At 29.4% G+C, this 17,390-nt stretch overlaps 1 protein-coding gene across 3 annotated transcripts in view; it reads left to right on the forward strand.

The window, feature by feature from the left end:
* The first annotated feature begins 221 nt into the window (after positions 1-221).
* Positions 222-17,390, forward strand: part of LOC119600036 (protein dead ringer) — a 64,493-nt gene continuing 47,324 nt past the window's right edge. For 2 of the 3 annotated variants that reach the window (XM_037950038.1, XM_037950040.1), the window contains exon 1: positions 222-1,146. In XM_037950038.1, coding sequence (XP_037805966.1) covers positions 1,072-1,146 — 75 coding nt within the window. In that variant the 5' untranslated portion in view covers positions 222-1,071. The remainder of the gene's footprint in view (positions 1,147-17,390) is intronic. The other variant, XM_037950039.1, reaches the window with a different exon arrangement.

A 17,390-nucleotide genomic window follows, 5' to 3' on the forward strand; every position in this document is an offset into this window, starting at 1 on the left:
ATAAAATTAAACAACAAAAACACAGCAGTACTCACTAACACCAATCCGATTAGAAGGAGAATAAGAAGAGTGTGAATGAATGAATGTGTGTGTTTCATTTCTCTATTTGATTCCAATTCGAATCGAATTAAAATTCTTGTTTTCCCCTTCTCATTCCAACCAATTGTTTTTGCCTTTTTGTTCGTTTTTTTTTTAGTTTCATTTGCAGTCTGCTTCTATTTCTCATTCGGTTTGTGATCGTCGTCGTCCATGCAACGGCGTCGTTTTGTACGGAATTGATTAAAAGAATTTTGTTTTTATTATAATCCAAAAAAATTATAACCATAAATAAACCCACAAATTATATGTAAAATAAAATAATGCTATAAATTTAATCGGAAACGTATAAATAATTGAAAGATAATAATAAAGTAGTGTAAATATAAAACAACCAGTGAAAGTTCAAAAAAAAATAATAATTATTACAATTATTGCTATGTAACAATTAAAACAAATAGGTGTACCTATATTTTAGAAGAAAAAAAAAAAACAACTTTAGTGTAAACAAGTACATATTGGTAATAATAAATTAAAAATTAACAACAAAATAAAGTTCATACAACATTATTAAATACAATTTGCTTGTTTCGCCTTATTCCGACGGTATTTCAAAAAGACGAAAAGAGAAAGAAAACCTCAATAAAACTTAAGAACAAGAAAAATAAACAAAAACCCCTTTGGATCTTATTTAATTTGTTTTTTAACGTGTTATTCTTATTAAAAAATATATAAGTTTTCATAATGCCTAACGGTTTACTCTGCCAACAGATCCATCACCACTGACCTCTGTTCCCCTCTCCTCTGCCACTGCCGGCCGCTCATTTATATATTTACGATATCAGTTACGATCAATACAAATTGTATTTGATTTTGTTCGTTTGTTTGTTTGTACGGCACATACTTTTGTCTATTGTTTGGCGGCATCAATAATAATTGCGTCAATAAGTGATTGAGTGTGAGAATTTCAAAATTTCCAATTTGTTTATTTTTACAAGAATAATTTAACATAAATCTATCAAAATTCTGCACCTAATGCAACTAAATACCATGGACTGCACCGGGCGTTCAAATTTAAATGAACGTGATTCGGAGCTTGGAGATGATATGGTAAGTTCTAAGTTCGTTAAAACTTCCGTCGCAAGTTATTAAATTTATATTAAATTATTTTTGGTGAATCAAAAAAATGTTTATTCCAAATTTTGATTTATTTTATATTTATATTAGCACTTAATTTTAAAATTTTGTTTTCTACCTAATCGAAAATAATATTTTCGTAAAACCAAATACAGTTAAGCCTTGAATTACGCGATTTTTTAATTTCAAGAATTTTATACAACAATCTTTAAAATATGTCAAATGTGTCTTGAAAAGTACTTCGCTATGCGAAGAAGAATTAATCAATTAAAAATCAAGCAAAATAAAGTAAAAATTACAATTTTAAAAATAAATTTGAAGTGAGTTGTGAATGAATAAAATCTAAAAATACTCTTTTATACATTTTTAATTGGAATTTATTTATTTTATTCTGGCGAAGAAGATTCGAACAAAATAACATTAATTCGTGAAGGTGGAAGTACACAACATGCGTTGTACGCGGCAGCGCGTTATAGGCTTCTGTCAAAAAAGTTGATATAGTGTATTTTCATTTAACAAGTTACACACTGTAGTTTGTAAGGCGTCTGCCACGATAAGTTCAGCAACTTTCAACTTTTGACGCTTCGCTAATCTAGGGTTGTATTTTGTTTTGTGTAGAATAAGAATAAACTAAAATAAAATAAATTTCTTCAACAATGGAATAAAAATATTAAAAAACTTACAATTTTGATTTTTAAAACAGTGAAAAACATAAAAGAAAGACCGCAATGACGCGATGTGTGTAACTTGCAGCTTATAAAGCGCGAAAAGTTTGAAAAGCGTGAAACGCTTTGCGCCTCAATTTTGAAAATAAAATTATTATTATTTACATTCAATTTTTTATGCTGAATTTCATCGCTATATAATTGATTATAAGTGAATTGATATTAGAGTAATTTTGGGATGAGGTCTTACTTATATAACTTTGTTGTGCTTTCTTTCGAGATGCAGATATGTATATTTAACATAATTATGAGCTCAAACGCCCAATTTTTCGTCCATTTGTATGGGGACTGGATGACACCATAGACTGTCGTACGTATGTATGTATAAACTTTGACAACGGATGTTATTGAAAAATTATAAACTCTTTGATGTCAATTTGGTACCAGGCGTGTATATTTCCTTTTCCCTCTGTATACACACCTTAAAGTATCGGCTTAGAATCACTTTCTGAGTCTGTCCATCTGTGTGTCCTTATAAACAAATAACTTGACTTCCATACACATCTGTCTAACCCTAACCCCCATACAAAATATCCTTCAGAACGTCCATAATTCACTTAAAAATACACCACGCGATAAAATTCGAAATAAATAGAGGTTATAGAAACATACTTCTTCTCACTAATTTCATTAGGATTCTATATCCCTTTTACGCACAAAACAAAACCACTAGACTTTTTATGGATATGACTTCACCACACACTTTATTTTGACGTATATGTATTGACAATTTTTTGATGAAAAATGGAAAAAGTGTTTTCGAAGGATATCGCAGGATATTATCCTTTTTAGCATGTGGTGACATCAAATTCTAAAAAAATAACTTATTTTTCTTTAGAAATAACCGTTTACTGTAGCTGTGAACTCAAAATTACGCTATATATAGAGAAAAATGTAAAAAAATCGGTGTCCCGTTTACGTGAAAGAGATATATAAACACTCTTTCGGATAATAAATCGTTCATCCAAAATTGTTTAAATATAAAGGAATTAAAGCAAATTCTACATAAATGCGCTAATCTTTAAAATAAATCATATTCTAAATAAATTCGTAATTGGTGTAGGGTACCATATGGTCTAAAATGTTATTTAAATTTCACAAGACAACATTTTTAGTGCATATTTTCCTAGTGCATAAAAATCCTTGCCTTGGTTATTAAATATTTATTTTCTCTTAAATAAGAATTATTTTACTTAGATCTTATTAAAATATATGTATGTATATTCAATGTATTCAGTAGCCTTCCATGAAAATCAATAGTAGTAATTTTTAAACATAAATATATTAAACAATTAACAATAAAACAGATAGTTATATTATTCGATTAAAAATTCCCATCTATTACCACACACAAACACATACTAATGCTATTTCGAATATTTAAATGAGAAATTAATAAATGGTTCACAGCAAATTCAATTTTATATCTAATACCTTCAGTAAATAACAATTGTTCATAAATCAAAATCGATTTAAAAATTCCCATACAATTAACAATAAAAGAGTATTGTTAGGAAATTCAAGAAAAAAATATTATTAAAATTATCACTTAACTAAATTAGTAAACAAAATATGATTTCTATGAAAATGATCATGGTAAATAAACTCTTTTTATATTTTGTACCATTGCTCCTCAACTTTCCACCTTATAAATACCATCTAATGTAGATACATATTTATTAAGAGTCGATAAACAAACAAACAAATAAATCTATAAAATAGTGACGGTTTTAACACAAAGTAACAAAACATTTAAACTCTCTCACACATACGTACATAGTAGAGATCTTTAGGTATGTTCGATCATTCAAGCAAACAAATTAAGTTGATCATTGTTCGTAACTGAAAAATAAAATCGACTGTGTAGATACTTAATATTAAGACGTGGATCTGAGTTATTTAATTACAATTATAAATGTAAAGTTTTCAATGAACGTCATGACTCTATCTTTAGAATAGTTTTCTCTATCTTTAGAATAGTTTATGGATTATCCCCAAGGATTTTCGTTGTCTTAGGACCAAAATTTGCCACATTCTTGGTCTAGATTGCATTTGGATAAAATTTAAAAATTTGAAATAACAAATATTTCAGACCAATACACATATTTTGTTAAAATTGCATCGAATTCTTACTGGCGATGAAAAATGGAACCCAAAGCGCAAGGATTTGTGAATTCGTACAAATTGTCATAAAAAGGTTATTGAATTTTTTGGAAATGGGTTTAAAAAATTTCCTTTTTTTGTGTCCATTGCTGGAAAAAAATAACGTTTAGTGCATTTTGAGGTACATGTACACCCCTATCGCCAATAGAGGTGAAATTTTTGTTCCCTTGAAATTTTCATTCCCCTCGAAGAAAAAATTGAACTTGTTGTGAACAATTCATTCACAATAGTTGATTTTGTATGCAACAGCTGTTCAATGTTTACAAAATTCCATCAACATATTTCACAAAAAGGGATTTTTTTCACGACAAAAAAGTTAGTGATCGAAAAAGGTGAAAATGGAATACATATATTTCACGTGAAATGTTGATTGGCGATAGGGGTGATATTCTAAAACCTACAAAAAATTGTCTACTGCACACTCTACTGGCCAACCAGCCAAACCCATATGCTTTCTATCGGGCTAGAATATCAAAGGGAACTTATAACGAACCACATTGATTTGTATAGAGTAAGCATGAGTCGAATAACACCAGGAGTATGTGATTATACATCACAAAAAGTCAAAGTCGACCATTTTTGTAAGTCAAAAAGTCGGAAATAGTTGTAATAATACATAACATCTTAAACAATCTAAAATCTAAGACTGAAAAAATCAATTAAATAATTTACAATTTTTATTGTAGTGAAGAAAGTCGATAAAAGTTAAAACTCAAAAATTAAAAAGAAAAAATACGAAAAAGTCGATATTAAATAAAGTTCAAAACCCGACTTTTCTTAATTTGAAAAAGTTAAAAAAATAGACTTTTTGTTTTAACTGTAGAACTTTGTCAATGCAAGATGATATCTCTTGGATACATGAAGCGTATCCAAGAGAGAGCACCTCATAATCTTATGCAGTTCCTTTATATCGAAATTAAGATCGACTTTATTCAACCAAATATCCAATATTGACATGTCTAGTTTATGAGTATTTATACATACATATATTTCCATATAATATAAATTAATGTGAATGACTTGTATCGATTTTTGATGTTGAAGTGACTCAGTCTTCATACTCCTGGTATGCATATCAGTAAACAATAATGTAAATGTGTGAATATTTTTAGGGGGTACCACACTGTGCTACCATTTAGAGATTTATGTATCTCTTGCAACAATCCAAACTAACAGCCAACTGTTCAGTTGAACCATCATTTATTGATAATTTGTAAAATTCAACTGTTATCATCGGTTTCATTTTATACCCTAATAAGGTGAGTTTGTATATAACGTATAAACAAATTGATCTCACCAGAATCACTTAATTAAGTGGCCGTCCAGGTCCATAATTGTGATGGTACAAATAAATCTCTCAATATAAATCCAACATGATAATACTCTTAAGATTTTCATCAATAAATTGTTTAAACATATCGGAATTAAGGTAAAATTCAACATCGGTAATAAAACACCCATGTTGAATTTAAAACATAAAGTATATTTTCAATATACTAATGATTGACGTAGGGTATCATATGGTCTGTCAACTTTACTCTCTCACTTCTTTATTTTTTCATTATTATTACGACTAGTATGTATGTATAAGTTTTATCTTAATAATTTTTTGTTGTTGATGGTGTTCACACGTAAATTAATTGTTCAAATATTTGAATTATTTGTTAGCAACTTAAATGAATATTAAATGGGAATTGATTTTTGTTTCCTAATAAATTTAAACCTCTGCGCTGTCATTGTTTATTATACGTCTTATAAAAATTTAATAGCTTTTTCTTTTAAACAATTTTTTTTTGTTAAAAAAAATTAAGTTAGTATGATTTAATTGATGAGTAATCATTTTTATGAACTTGTTGTTGTACATATTGTTACTAAATTTATATTTAATTAAAAATAAACAAATTAAAATATTACTGATTGAGCAGTTGGCCTTAGAATTTTTAATAAAACAAGAGTTTAAGAATTATTCATAGTAAAATGAGCGAGAAAAAGAATTGTCATTGCAACATTGCAAAAGGAATATTCAAAAATTGAAACCTAAGAAATCTGGTTAAATTTCATTTGGGCATTGCTATGCCATTGTACGTGTCATTTGTACACCTACAAAGTGGTCTCATGATCAATATAATGGACCCACATTTGTCACTGGTGATGTGAACACAGGTTTATATACATAATTTTATAATGAACAGAATTCAATATCGTACGCGACACTTTAATTTAACTAAAAAGAAGTAAGAATGGCCAATTGTGGCGCTCAAAGATATTCATAAGATTAACCATCAACAAATCCTAGCCTAATGGGTTGCTGGCTGCACCAGCACTACGTGCGGATACGATAGCCCATTCAGTCACCCATCTTTAAGAAAATTCGAGTACAAAAACATCAACAAGCAATATAAGAATTGATAACCCTCCGATGAAGACCTGGAAACTTGGTTTATGATCGTAAAAACTCTCTCTGAACCATCCAAAATGATAGGTCAAACTACAGCCTCGACCTCGTAAAGAAAACATTAATCCAATAAATAATTTAAATCAGTATTTTTGATATGCTTTCTTTTAATTTTACAATAAGTAGTATTAAAATTTGCATCAGTCACTTTTCTCGATGGTTGAGAATTCTAATTACGATTTATTTCCAATTAAGTCTACTGTACAGCATTCATAAAGAGTTGATGGAAAATAAAATAAAACTGTATTTATTCATTTGCTGGCATTAAATACATTCTAATTAAACACTACGTCTTATTTCCGTTTTATTAAGTATTCATATCGCAGTGCTGTAATTAAGCATCTCTCCCACATGTGAAAGATTTTAAAGAAAAAATCGATTGATTATAAATCTTTTAAATTTTGTGGGAATTTTTGAGTTCCACATTATTATACGGGTAATGGGCAATAGACTAAAATTAACATCAACACCCTGAGCACAGACATACATAAACACACACAATAAGAATTAAACTCGTGTGTTAATTATAAAATATTTAAGAATTTTTATATAAAATCACCACAACAATAATAATAAAATAAAAATGTTTATTTTTGGCAAAATTTTTCATTAAATACTCTACAAAAATACTGGCACTTAAAAACGCATAAATTTTTATGGTTGATATTTTACTTAATTTCTAAGAAATTATAAAATAAACAAAAAAAAAATAAAATAACGAAATAAACTGAAAATATTAAAAATTAGTGTCGGTTGGCATAATTTATAGTTTTAATCTAGTCACAAAATATTTATTTGTATATGAATGAGTAGATGAGTATGCGACCTGAATTTGATTCAGTTTAAATTCAAATTATTCGAATACCTATTGCCTATTTGATTGACTACGAGTGTGTGTGGGTCGAATAAGAACCCAGCAATTCGAGAAGGAGTTAATGCAACTATAAAATACAGTAATTTTCACAAATTCCTATATATTGGGTTATTTGTCTGGAATGCAACTTATGTAAAGGCAATGGGACACTTAGTGTCTCCCAGTAATGTGAAGAGGAAGTCAAACATTGGTGTCATTTATCACGAATGTGCACCTTGTAATTCTGAATGAAGTTAGTAGACACTTTAGTGTCTCCAAGTAATCAGGAGAGTAAGCACATTGAAAAAAATAGAGAAATCATATAGACATTTTTGTTTGTATATATGAAGATATTATTTTTGTAATCTATAGAGAGCCAAATTAATTCCACCTATGACAAGTATATTACCACTAGGGTAATTCTAAATGGTAGGTAAAATTACTAGTTCGGATCAGTCTCCCCAATTTGCTGAGTTGTGAATAATTTATTACAAGCATCTCGCTCTGGTAGAATATGTATGAGTGTAATTTCAATCATTAATGATGATTTGATTTGTAATCGGTTTCTTTAGATCACTATTTAATAGTTTTTATTTTTCATTATACTAATATTATACTAATAAATCTTTAAATCGTAAAACAAAAGATTTCACATTCTCAAAATTTATGAAAATCTTTTTGTTGTTAAAAGAATTTTCATTAGCCCATTTAAATCATTTGTTGACCAGGAAGAAAACCCATTTAAATTCTTTGAGAGAGTTGTGAGAGTCGAGTGAATGGGAAAGAAACAAAAACAACAACAGAAAACAATAATATTGTTTTGTTTAACAGAAACATTAACACGTGCTGTGCGTCAGTGTAAACGGTTCCCACATTAAATCTTCAAAATCTCGCATGAGATTTTAAAATAAAAATTCGTTGAGATTTCAGATATTTCAGTACATGTGTATGGGTATGTAATATACATATGTATGTATGTGTTTCGGTATTTGTAATTTTTCAATGGGGTTTTTTTTTCTTTCGATTAGTATTTTGACTTTTCGATTTTGTACTAGTGTGTAACTGTAAGTTTTTTTTTGGGTTGCATAAAATATGTCGGTGAATACTTATTTGTAAAATGTATCTAAATTTGTAACTTTTAAATTTGTCCTACGCCTTCCGTCTACTTATAAAAACGCAAAAAATTCCGTTAAACAATCGATTAAAATTTTGTTAAATGAAAATCTTGTATACCAACCGCCAACATACATGTATGTATGAAATCCCACGAAAATGTAGAATAGTAATGAGTTCAACTGGTAATAAAAACACTTTTTATTACTTTCTCATTGGCGATGTCATTGGAGGCAACTTCTTACCACAATCGCTTACAAATAGGGAGTTAAATAAGTACGTGTTTATTGAGTCATCTGTTTCACTTATTCCACTATTGCAATTCCACAAATACAATTTTGTTTTTTTTGTGTAAAAAACAGTTGTTAACTCACGATCAAATAAAATGCGCAAACGAAAGTAATAACTAATACGTACTAATAAAACGGTATGGAGTTGTCAGTGAAAAGTTGGTTGTTGAGTAAGTACAAGTCATTATCAGCTTTTTGCTGGGTAGTCTTAATATTGTTCGATTCGATATTCATGATAAATTTCAGCTTTCTAAGCCACGAATTGAAGGACAATTTCTTTTAAAGACATTTTTATCTTTAAGTGGTTTTTACTATTTTAATGCCAACTATTTTTGATGGCTGGAGAATATTTTGTGAAAATTTCATTCATATCTAGGCTCTATCACACCTTCAATAGTTGAACCGACAGACACAGCTAGAAAATCTGAGGCTTAAAACATTAGAATCCCAGCAAAAAAATAACTTCTCCATGAAAGAACTGAAAAAGGTCTGAAGATATGATGATTGTCATAGGAGGGATGTCCTTTTTATTTGATTCCAAATTCACTACTTCTCAATTTTTATGCTCTTTTTTTGAACTTATTCGGAAGTGAAGTTGTATTATTATAGAATACAACTAATTCGACTTAAATAATTCTAACATTAATAAGGGTAATAAATACATTTAAAACAGAAGTCCAAAACTAAAATTTTTTATCTCACAAAAATGTAAGAAAAAAATATATCTTTTGAAAAAAATAGAATTATTTTCGCTTCTTTTGAAGTCATTAAACATCACTTCCACAGAAGCTAAAAAATTCACTAATTGCTGCTTTTGAAGTGGTGATAAATGTTATTCTTTTGGAAGTACTTCGGTTTATTTTGGCTGGGATGTGGATTTTGTACAATACCAAATACTTTTAAACAAAAAAAATTATTATCTATATATAAAAGAGTAGCGTTACTGCCTGACTGGTTCATCATCGCACAGCCCAAACGTCTGAAGCTAGAAACATGAAATTTTGACAGTAGATGTGTTTTTGGTTATGTAGATCCACTAAGGAGGGATTTTTGGAAATTTGTACAGTTAGGGGTAAAAAAAGAAAAAACGGGTAAAACAGGTTTTCTTAATTATCTTACCTAATATTAGTGATACAAGAACAATTTTAAATGCACCCGTATCTACTCTTAAAATAAGCAGATGGGTGTCTGGTACTTTTTTGAAATTCTTACTTTTTCTGGAACAAATGAATGCAGATTTGAATCGTTTGAGTTTTATCTATTATATAGAGATTTAAATAAAACTTTATTCTCAAAAAAGTATAATTCTAAGAGAAAAGGGGAAAAATTGCACTCTTTTTATCAGTACTTTCCACTAAGGTAGAATTTATTCCACTTTTGGTACTTTTTCTTTCATCAATATAATAGGAATTCAAAACACATGATTATTAAACATACACGGTCCTCATTGAATAAGATTCCTTAAGAGAGAACTTTTTAGTACTTTTTATCTCATAAACTAGCTATACCCAGTGTGCTTTGCTACCCTAAAAGCAATATGTAGAAATAAAAAACCCACTTAACGATTTTGAAGAATCTAACTACAATAGTTTTCCATATTTACAATATGTTACATATGAAAGATGTCAAGCAAATTATTGCAAGTTCGCCTGTTTCTATCTATCGCCAATTTCTATCTATCTATGAAAAAATTGAAGAATATAAGAGTTTCCAAGATACACGAAATTTTGTAATTAATTCATGTATGTGGTGCCAAGCCACCCATTGAAAGTCCGCCCGTTATTCTCTAAATGTTCCCATGAATGTCAAAGTACTTCATGTAAAATTTTAAGATTCTAGCTCTAATAGTTTCTCAGTGGGGGCTTCAAGCTCCCCAGATGAAAGCCCGCACTTTTTCCCCAAAACGTTCAGATGAATATTAAAATAATTTGTGCAAAATTTTAAGAATCAAGTTCTATTAGTTTCCCAGATAAACGAAATTGTATATTTAATTCATATGGGAGGTGCAAAGTTCCCCTTTGAAAGTCCGCCCGTTATACTCTAAATGTTCAGATGAATGTCAAAAGTCTTCAAGTAAAATTTGAATATTCTAGCTCTAATAGTTTCTCAGATATATGCATTTTTCTATTTAATTCATATGGGGGCTTCAAGCCCCCCTAGATGAAAGTCCGCTTTTTTTCCTCCACAATGTTCAGATGAATATTTAAGTTCTTCGTGCAAAATTTGAAGAATTTAGTTCCATTAGTTTCCCAGATAAACGAATTTTTGTATTTGATTAATATGGGAGGTGCCGCTCCCCTCATGGGTAGTTATTACCCAAAATGTTTAAATGGATGTTAAAGTTATTCGTACAAAATTTTAAGATTCTAACTGTAATAGTTTCCAAGATAAACGAATTTTTGTATTTGATATATATGGGAAGTGACACGCCCCCTAATGCTAGTCCGCCTACTTTTTGTCCTAAATAATCATATTGACACTAAAGTGGCTCCGACAAAATTTGAGGACTCTAACTGTTATATTATCTCAAATATACGCATTTCATATTTTCTTAATTGGAATTTCAAAATAAAAAGTAACCCATTACCTATTCCAGACATGCAGACATACGCTGTGAAAATTTGAAGAAAATCGGTTCAGCCGTTTAGTAGTCTATAACGTTCAAACATACAAACAAACACACATTTATTTTTATATATAGATGGTACTTTTTGACTTTTCTAAAATATTCAACCTAGGAACATAAACTTTAACATACATGGTCTTGACTGAGTAATATTCTGTAAGTGGGAACTCTTTGGTACTTTTCCATTCTTCAAACGGTACTTCTTGGATTCTCTATAAAGGTTAACCGGAACACATGGACACACGGTCCTTATTAAATGAGAAATTATTGGGAGAGATTTTTGTGCTTTTTCGTTTTTCCGATTTTTACGATATTGAACATAGAAATATAAAATTTAAAATGTAGGGAACTTAGTGAATGACAATCTACTGAAAGGGACTTTTGGTACTTTTTCATTCATCATATTATATTTTTTGAATTGAATTGAACACAGAAACAAAATATTTGATTAAATGAGAATCTATAAGAGGTATTTTATAGAACTTTTTTTCAAATAGTACTTTCGAAATTTTCTATAATGTGGAAGCTAAACGAATGAAACTATTGAACGTAAAAAACTGAAATTTTCTATAAAAGTAAACAAAATTTTGTATGTAAATTAAATCTTCATCGAAGGTATGTATTTGCTTTTTGCCATAATTTTACAAATTATTACTACACTGGTATTGCTCGCTTACAGTTGTAGAAATGTTGCAAATTATTTTATTCAGTAACATTAAATAAAAGAAATACATAGATACAATTTTACATGTTTGCATATATGTATGTATGGACATTCATAGGTGTGTATGTAAGTACATACATCAATTCGTATTACTATAGTATCTATAATAAACATTGTATATACATATGTATGTACATACTAGGGTGATCGACTCGATTTTTAAACCGGTTTTAAAACCGGTTTTTTCTGCTTTACCAGTGTCGGTTTTTTCTTAATGTTGATTTTTCGAATATCGAATAACCCGGTTTTTTCACTTTTTAAAAACCGGTTTCGAATACTTTTATTTCCTTTGTATTCAAAGATTATTTAAATGAAATTTTTAAGTAAATAATAATACAGCTAAATTTTAAAAATATTTGAGTCGAGGAACTAGCGTATATTTTTCTAAAGCTCCTTTGGTTAAACTTTTTTGATTTTCCTAATTAATTAAAAAAATTTATTTGTAAAATTGATAACTGTTTGATAAAATTTTATCAATCTTAAGATTATATTCCAATTACAATAATTAATTTACGGCTGAAATTTTGGAATGCCTATGCAAATTTCATAAACAGGGCTTTTAAAATAAGCTAGGATTACATAGTACCTTATGTTTAATAGAAGTGTCCCACTTTTTTCCTAATTTTTATACCCACCATCAAAAAAGATGGGGGTATATTGATTTTGTCATTCCGTTTGTAACACATCGAAATATTGGTCATAGACCCATAAAAGTATATATATTCCGGGTCCTTATTAAATTCTAAGACGATCTAGCCATGTCCGTCCGTCTGTCTGTTGAAATCACGATAGGGACCACACGAGAGGAGCTAGACAGTTGAAATTTTGCATAAATATTCTCTATTGTTAAGGTTTGTTTGGTATTGAAAATGGGCAATATCGGTCCACTTTTTCGGATAGCCCCCATACAAGTGGACCTCCAAAAAACAGCTTTAACGGGCATAACTGTTTTATAAGTAGGAGTATAGCGATGAAATTCGACATAAAGAAGTTTAATGTGAGCCAAAATCTTTCTACAAAATTTTTTGAGGATCGGCCTATAAATGACCCTACCTCCCATATAAGGTCCCCTTATGAAAATTACTTTAACATTCATTACTGGTCCCAAAATGTAAGTATAGCAATGAAATTCGGTATAAGTATGTTTCTTACGAACCAAAATCTCTCTACCAATTTTTTTAGGATCGGCCCATAAATGACCCTACACCCTATATAAGGTCCCCTTTAGAAAATGACTTTAACACTCATTACTAGCCTAAAAATTCGAGTATAGTGATGAAATTCAGTATAAGTAAGTTTCTTACGAACCAAAACCTTTTAACCAATTTTTTTAGGATCGGCCCATAAATGACCCTACCCCCCATATAAGGTCCCCTCCTGAAAATGACTTAAGCACTCATTACTGGCCCTAAAATGCAAGTATAGCGATGAAATTCGACATAAATAAGTTTCATGTGAGCCAAAATTTTTCTACCAAATTTTTTCAGGATCGGTCCATAATTGACCCTACCCCCTATATAAGGTCCCTTTTAGAAAATTACTTTAACACTCATTACTGGTCCAAAAATGCGAATATAGCGATGAAATTCGGTATAAGTAAGTTTCTTACGAATAAATAAATGACCCTATCCCCCATATAAGGTCCCCTTCTGAAAATGACTTTAACGATCATTACTGGCTAAAAAATATGAATATAGCAATAAAATTTTACGCAATTAAGTTCCTCGCGAGCGAAAATCTTTTTAATAACTTTTATGTGGATAGGTCCATAATTGGCCCTACTCTCCCTATTGGGTCCACTTCAGGAAATAGCTTAAACGCTCATTACTGTCTTCAAAATACGAGTGAAGCGATGAAATGCTACACACGTAAGTTTCTTACGAGCCAAAACCTCTGTACCAATTTTTTTGGATCGGCCCATAAATGACCCTTCCCCCATATAAGGTCCCCCTCTGCAAATAACTACAATGATCATTACTGGCTTAAAAATATGAATGTGACGAAAATTGACGCACATAAGTTTAATGCGTGCCAAAATCTCTCCACCAAATTTAGGGAGGATCGGTCCATAATTTAATTTTCAGAAAATTACTTAAACGATCATTACTGGCTTAAAAATATGAGTTATGAAATACGGTTATGAAATTCGCTCCGAATTTCATGCGGAATGTGTTGGTAATACACAAAAGGTTCCCTTCAGGAAAGAGTTAATAACTACGAGTGTTCCTTATTTAAAATACGAATATAGCGCTGAAATTTTGCATAAACAAGTCCTATACATAATCTATGTACAAAATTTTATGAGTATCGGTTCATAATTGACGCTCACGGTTTAAGAATTGAAATAAAATATTTGTTTTTTTTTTAATTGACTTAAGCCATATTCCAAATATCACCCTGATGTTTATAGGGGAGCATTCCTTTTACGGCATACGGTTTGATGGTGGGTATATGAGATTCGGCACAGCCGAATATAACACTCTTACTTGTTTTATATTAATGAAATAATGTAAATCAGATGACTAGATCTATAGTTATAATCTCTTAAACTGTTAAAATCATTTCGGGCCATGTTTTATTAATCAAATTTAAACATAAACATTAAGTTTTTCAAATTAAAATATATTTTTTTATTTATAATGAAAAACCGGTTAACCGGTTTTTTCTGAATTTGAAAAAAATCAACCGGTTTTTCTTAAATGTCAACTATTCGAACTATTCGAAAACCGGTTTTTGGAAAATGTCGAATAATCGATCACCCTAGTACATACCTATGTATATACAATAGGTTGGACCTGTTCGAATGGAGAAGAAATAAGATACTGATGTTGCCACCTAAAATAAAAACTTGGTTCATTCTAAGATACCACTTCTCAAAATGTTTGTCATGTGCCTATGTTCTATAACTTTCGAATCGACACAAATTTCGAACAATTTATATCATATTGTTTAAAACTGGGTGAAATCTCATAATTTAAATATATGTTTGTTATTTTTAATGGTTCAGTTTAAAAATTATTTGAATCACACAACTAAAAAGCGGAAGACTCTTATATTTCAATGAGTTTTTCTCGACTCGAAAAATACAGAACACAGGCACTGGGTCAACTTTTTGGTTATCGGGATCAACGCTCTTGTTTAAGGGTTTTCCATTTTTTTCATGTGTCAAGCAAATTATGATCAAGACAAAAAAATTAAAATTGGTATCTTAGCATGAACAAAATTTTTATTTTTGGCCGTAACATCAGAAAGTTCCATTATTGTACTACCCTAATGTACAAACATATTAATATATTCGCAAAATAAATGAACGAATAAAAATGCTAATTAAACGGCAACAGTGCAAAATAAAATATGAATAGGAAGAAGGAGACGAAAAGAAATGAAAAACAGACGTTCAAGAAAAATCAACTACTAAAATGAAATCATTAAAAAAAGTAATTATCAAAATGCTAATAAAATAAACATGCAGTCATGCACACACATGTTTATGTATATAAATATATGTACATACACACATATGTACATATGAGAATGGATGTACGGATGAATGTATCTTTTATACAAGTACCAACCAACGACCATACTGGCTTTTTTATTCATCATACATATTTATGTACATAAATACGTACATATAAATAAATTTATATGCATATAGGCGTGGCTAATAAACGCATATATTTAATATTTTGCACATGGATGTGCATATTCATGTGTATCTGTATGCCCTACGTACATAAATAAAAAAGTATACGATACAAAAGTTAAAATAATTTATTAGTTAACTGAATAAAACATTTTAGTTACTTGTTTGTACTGCTTTTCATAATTTAAAAACAACAAAAAGTAGACTCCAGGATATTTGAAAGAAATATATTGGGATTTTCTAATGTCTATATGCGTTTAATGCATTATAAGAGCAAAAATTCTAGATTATTCTAGAGCACATTTAAATAGTTAGTAGAGAAATTTTAAACTTTCAAATTAAATTGATTGAAAGATGGCGTTTGTTTTGTGTGAAAATACTTTAACGTTCTTAACCTGTTGATATGTTTGGTTCTCATTGTTTTTTAGTATTAATGTGTATGTTCATACCTATCAAATATTTGATAAAAATGGCGTTTCCCCTAAAAATTTACTTTTTAATTTATTATTTTTTACACAGATTTAACATACATACAGTGTCTCTCATAAGTATTCGAATTTAGGTGAACTATGAAAAGAAACCAAATTTAATAATATATTTTGTGTGCAAAAAAAAAAATAAATTAATTTGTTATATTGTCAAGACATTCCATAGGTTTGATATCACGCTTTTTAAAACTTGAAAAATTTACATTTACATAAATTACATTAGCTTTTTTTTAAAAAGTCCATAAAATTGCCTCACAAAAGTATACGAATTTTTTCCTGTATTTCATATTTGATCATATTATACGAAACACAAATTTTAGAATCGAATGGTTTTTATGCTTTAAATTGTTTTAAAGGGTTACTATCAACCGAAATGATATATTTTTGACCCATTTGGTCCAAAATTTTCGGAGATTTGTACCCTCTTTTTATGTAATATCATTAAAATGGCGATTTTTTTGCAATATTTGTAGTATTTTCTCTTTTTTCCAGAGATAAAACCAAAATTTGATATTGGGATTTAATAGAACCCTTGGAGTATCTAAAAATAGTATTTTTTGTTACAATAATCTGTATTTGAACGATCCAAGATATATTATTGATATCATTATTCTGTCGCTAATTCAATGTATTGGAACTTAAGTCCATTTTCATAATACTAGGGTCAACAATTTTCGGGAAAGTTTTCTTGTATATATTCTTTTAGATATCAGCTTTTATATATTTTAAGTTTTCAATGTATTGTGGAAGTGTACAACTCCAAAAATTGCCTCGAAGAAACACCATTCAATATGGTAGTATCATTATTTTTATGCACCAATGACCTCCAGGCTGCATGCCACTATATAATTATGGTCTAACTCAAAAATATCGATACCTGTTTAAATATTGATTACTATGATTAAAATAAACCCAAAATTTTGGACTTACAGTGTTATTGTAATGGGCAACATAAGCGTGAAAGTTACGAATAGTAAAAACTGAAATCTACTGTATAGGATGACGTTTTGTAAAGGCATGTTTTGGAATTGTATACCGATATAATGTATTGAAAATTTTAAATATATTAGTGCTAATATGTACATGAATGTATACTAGCCAACTTTGTCGGAAAATATCGACCCTAGTGGTACG

The sequence above is a fragment of the Lucilia sericata genome, unplaced genomic scaffold (genome assembly GCF_015586225.1).
Source record: "Lucilia sericata isolate MDLA Ls3-8-SP2 unplaced genomic scaffold, ASM1558622v1 Contig000101F_arrow, whole genome shotgun sequence".
In the NCBI taxonomy this organism is placed as follows: domain Eukaryota; kingdom Metazoa; phylum Arthropoda; class Insecta; order Diptera; family Calliphoridae; genus Lucilia; species Lucilia sericata.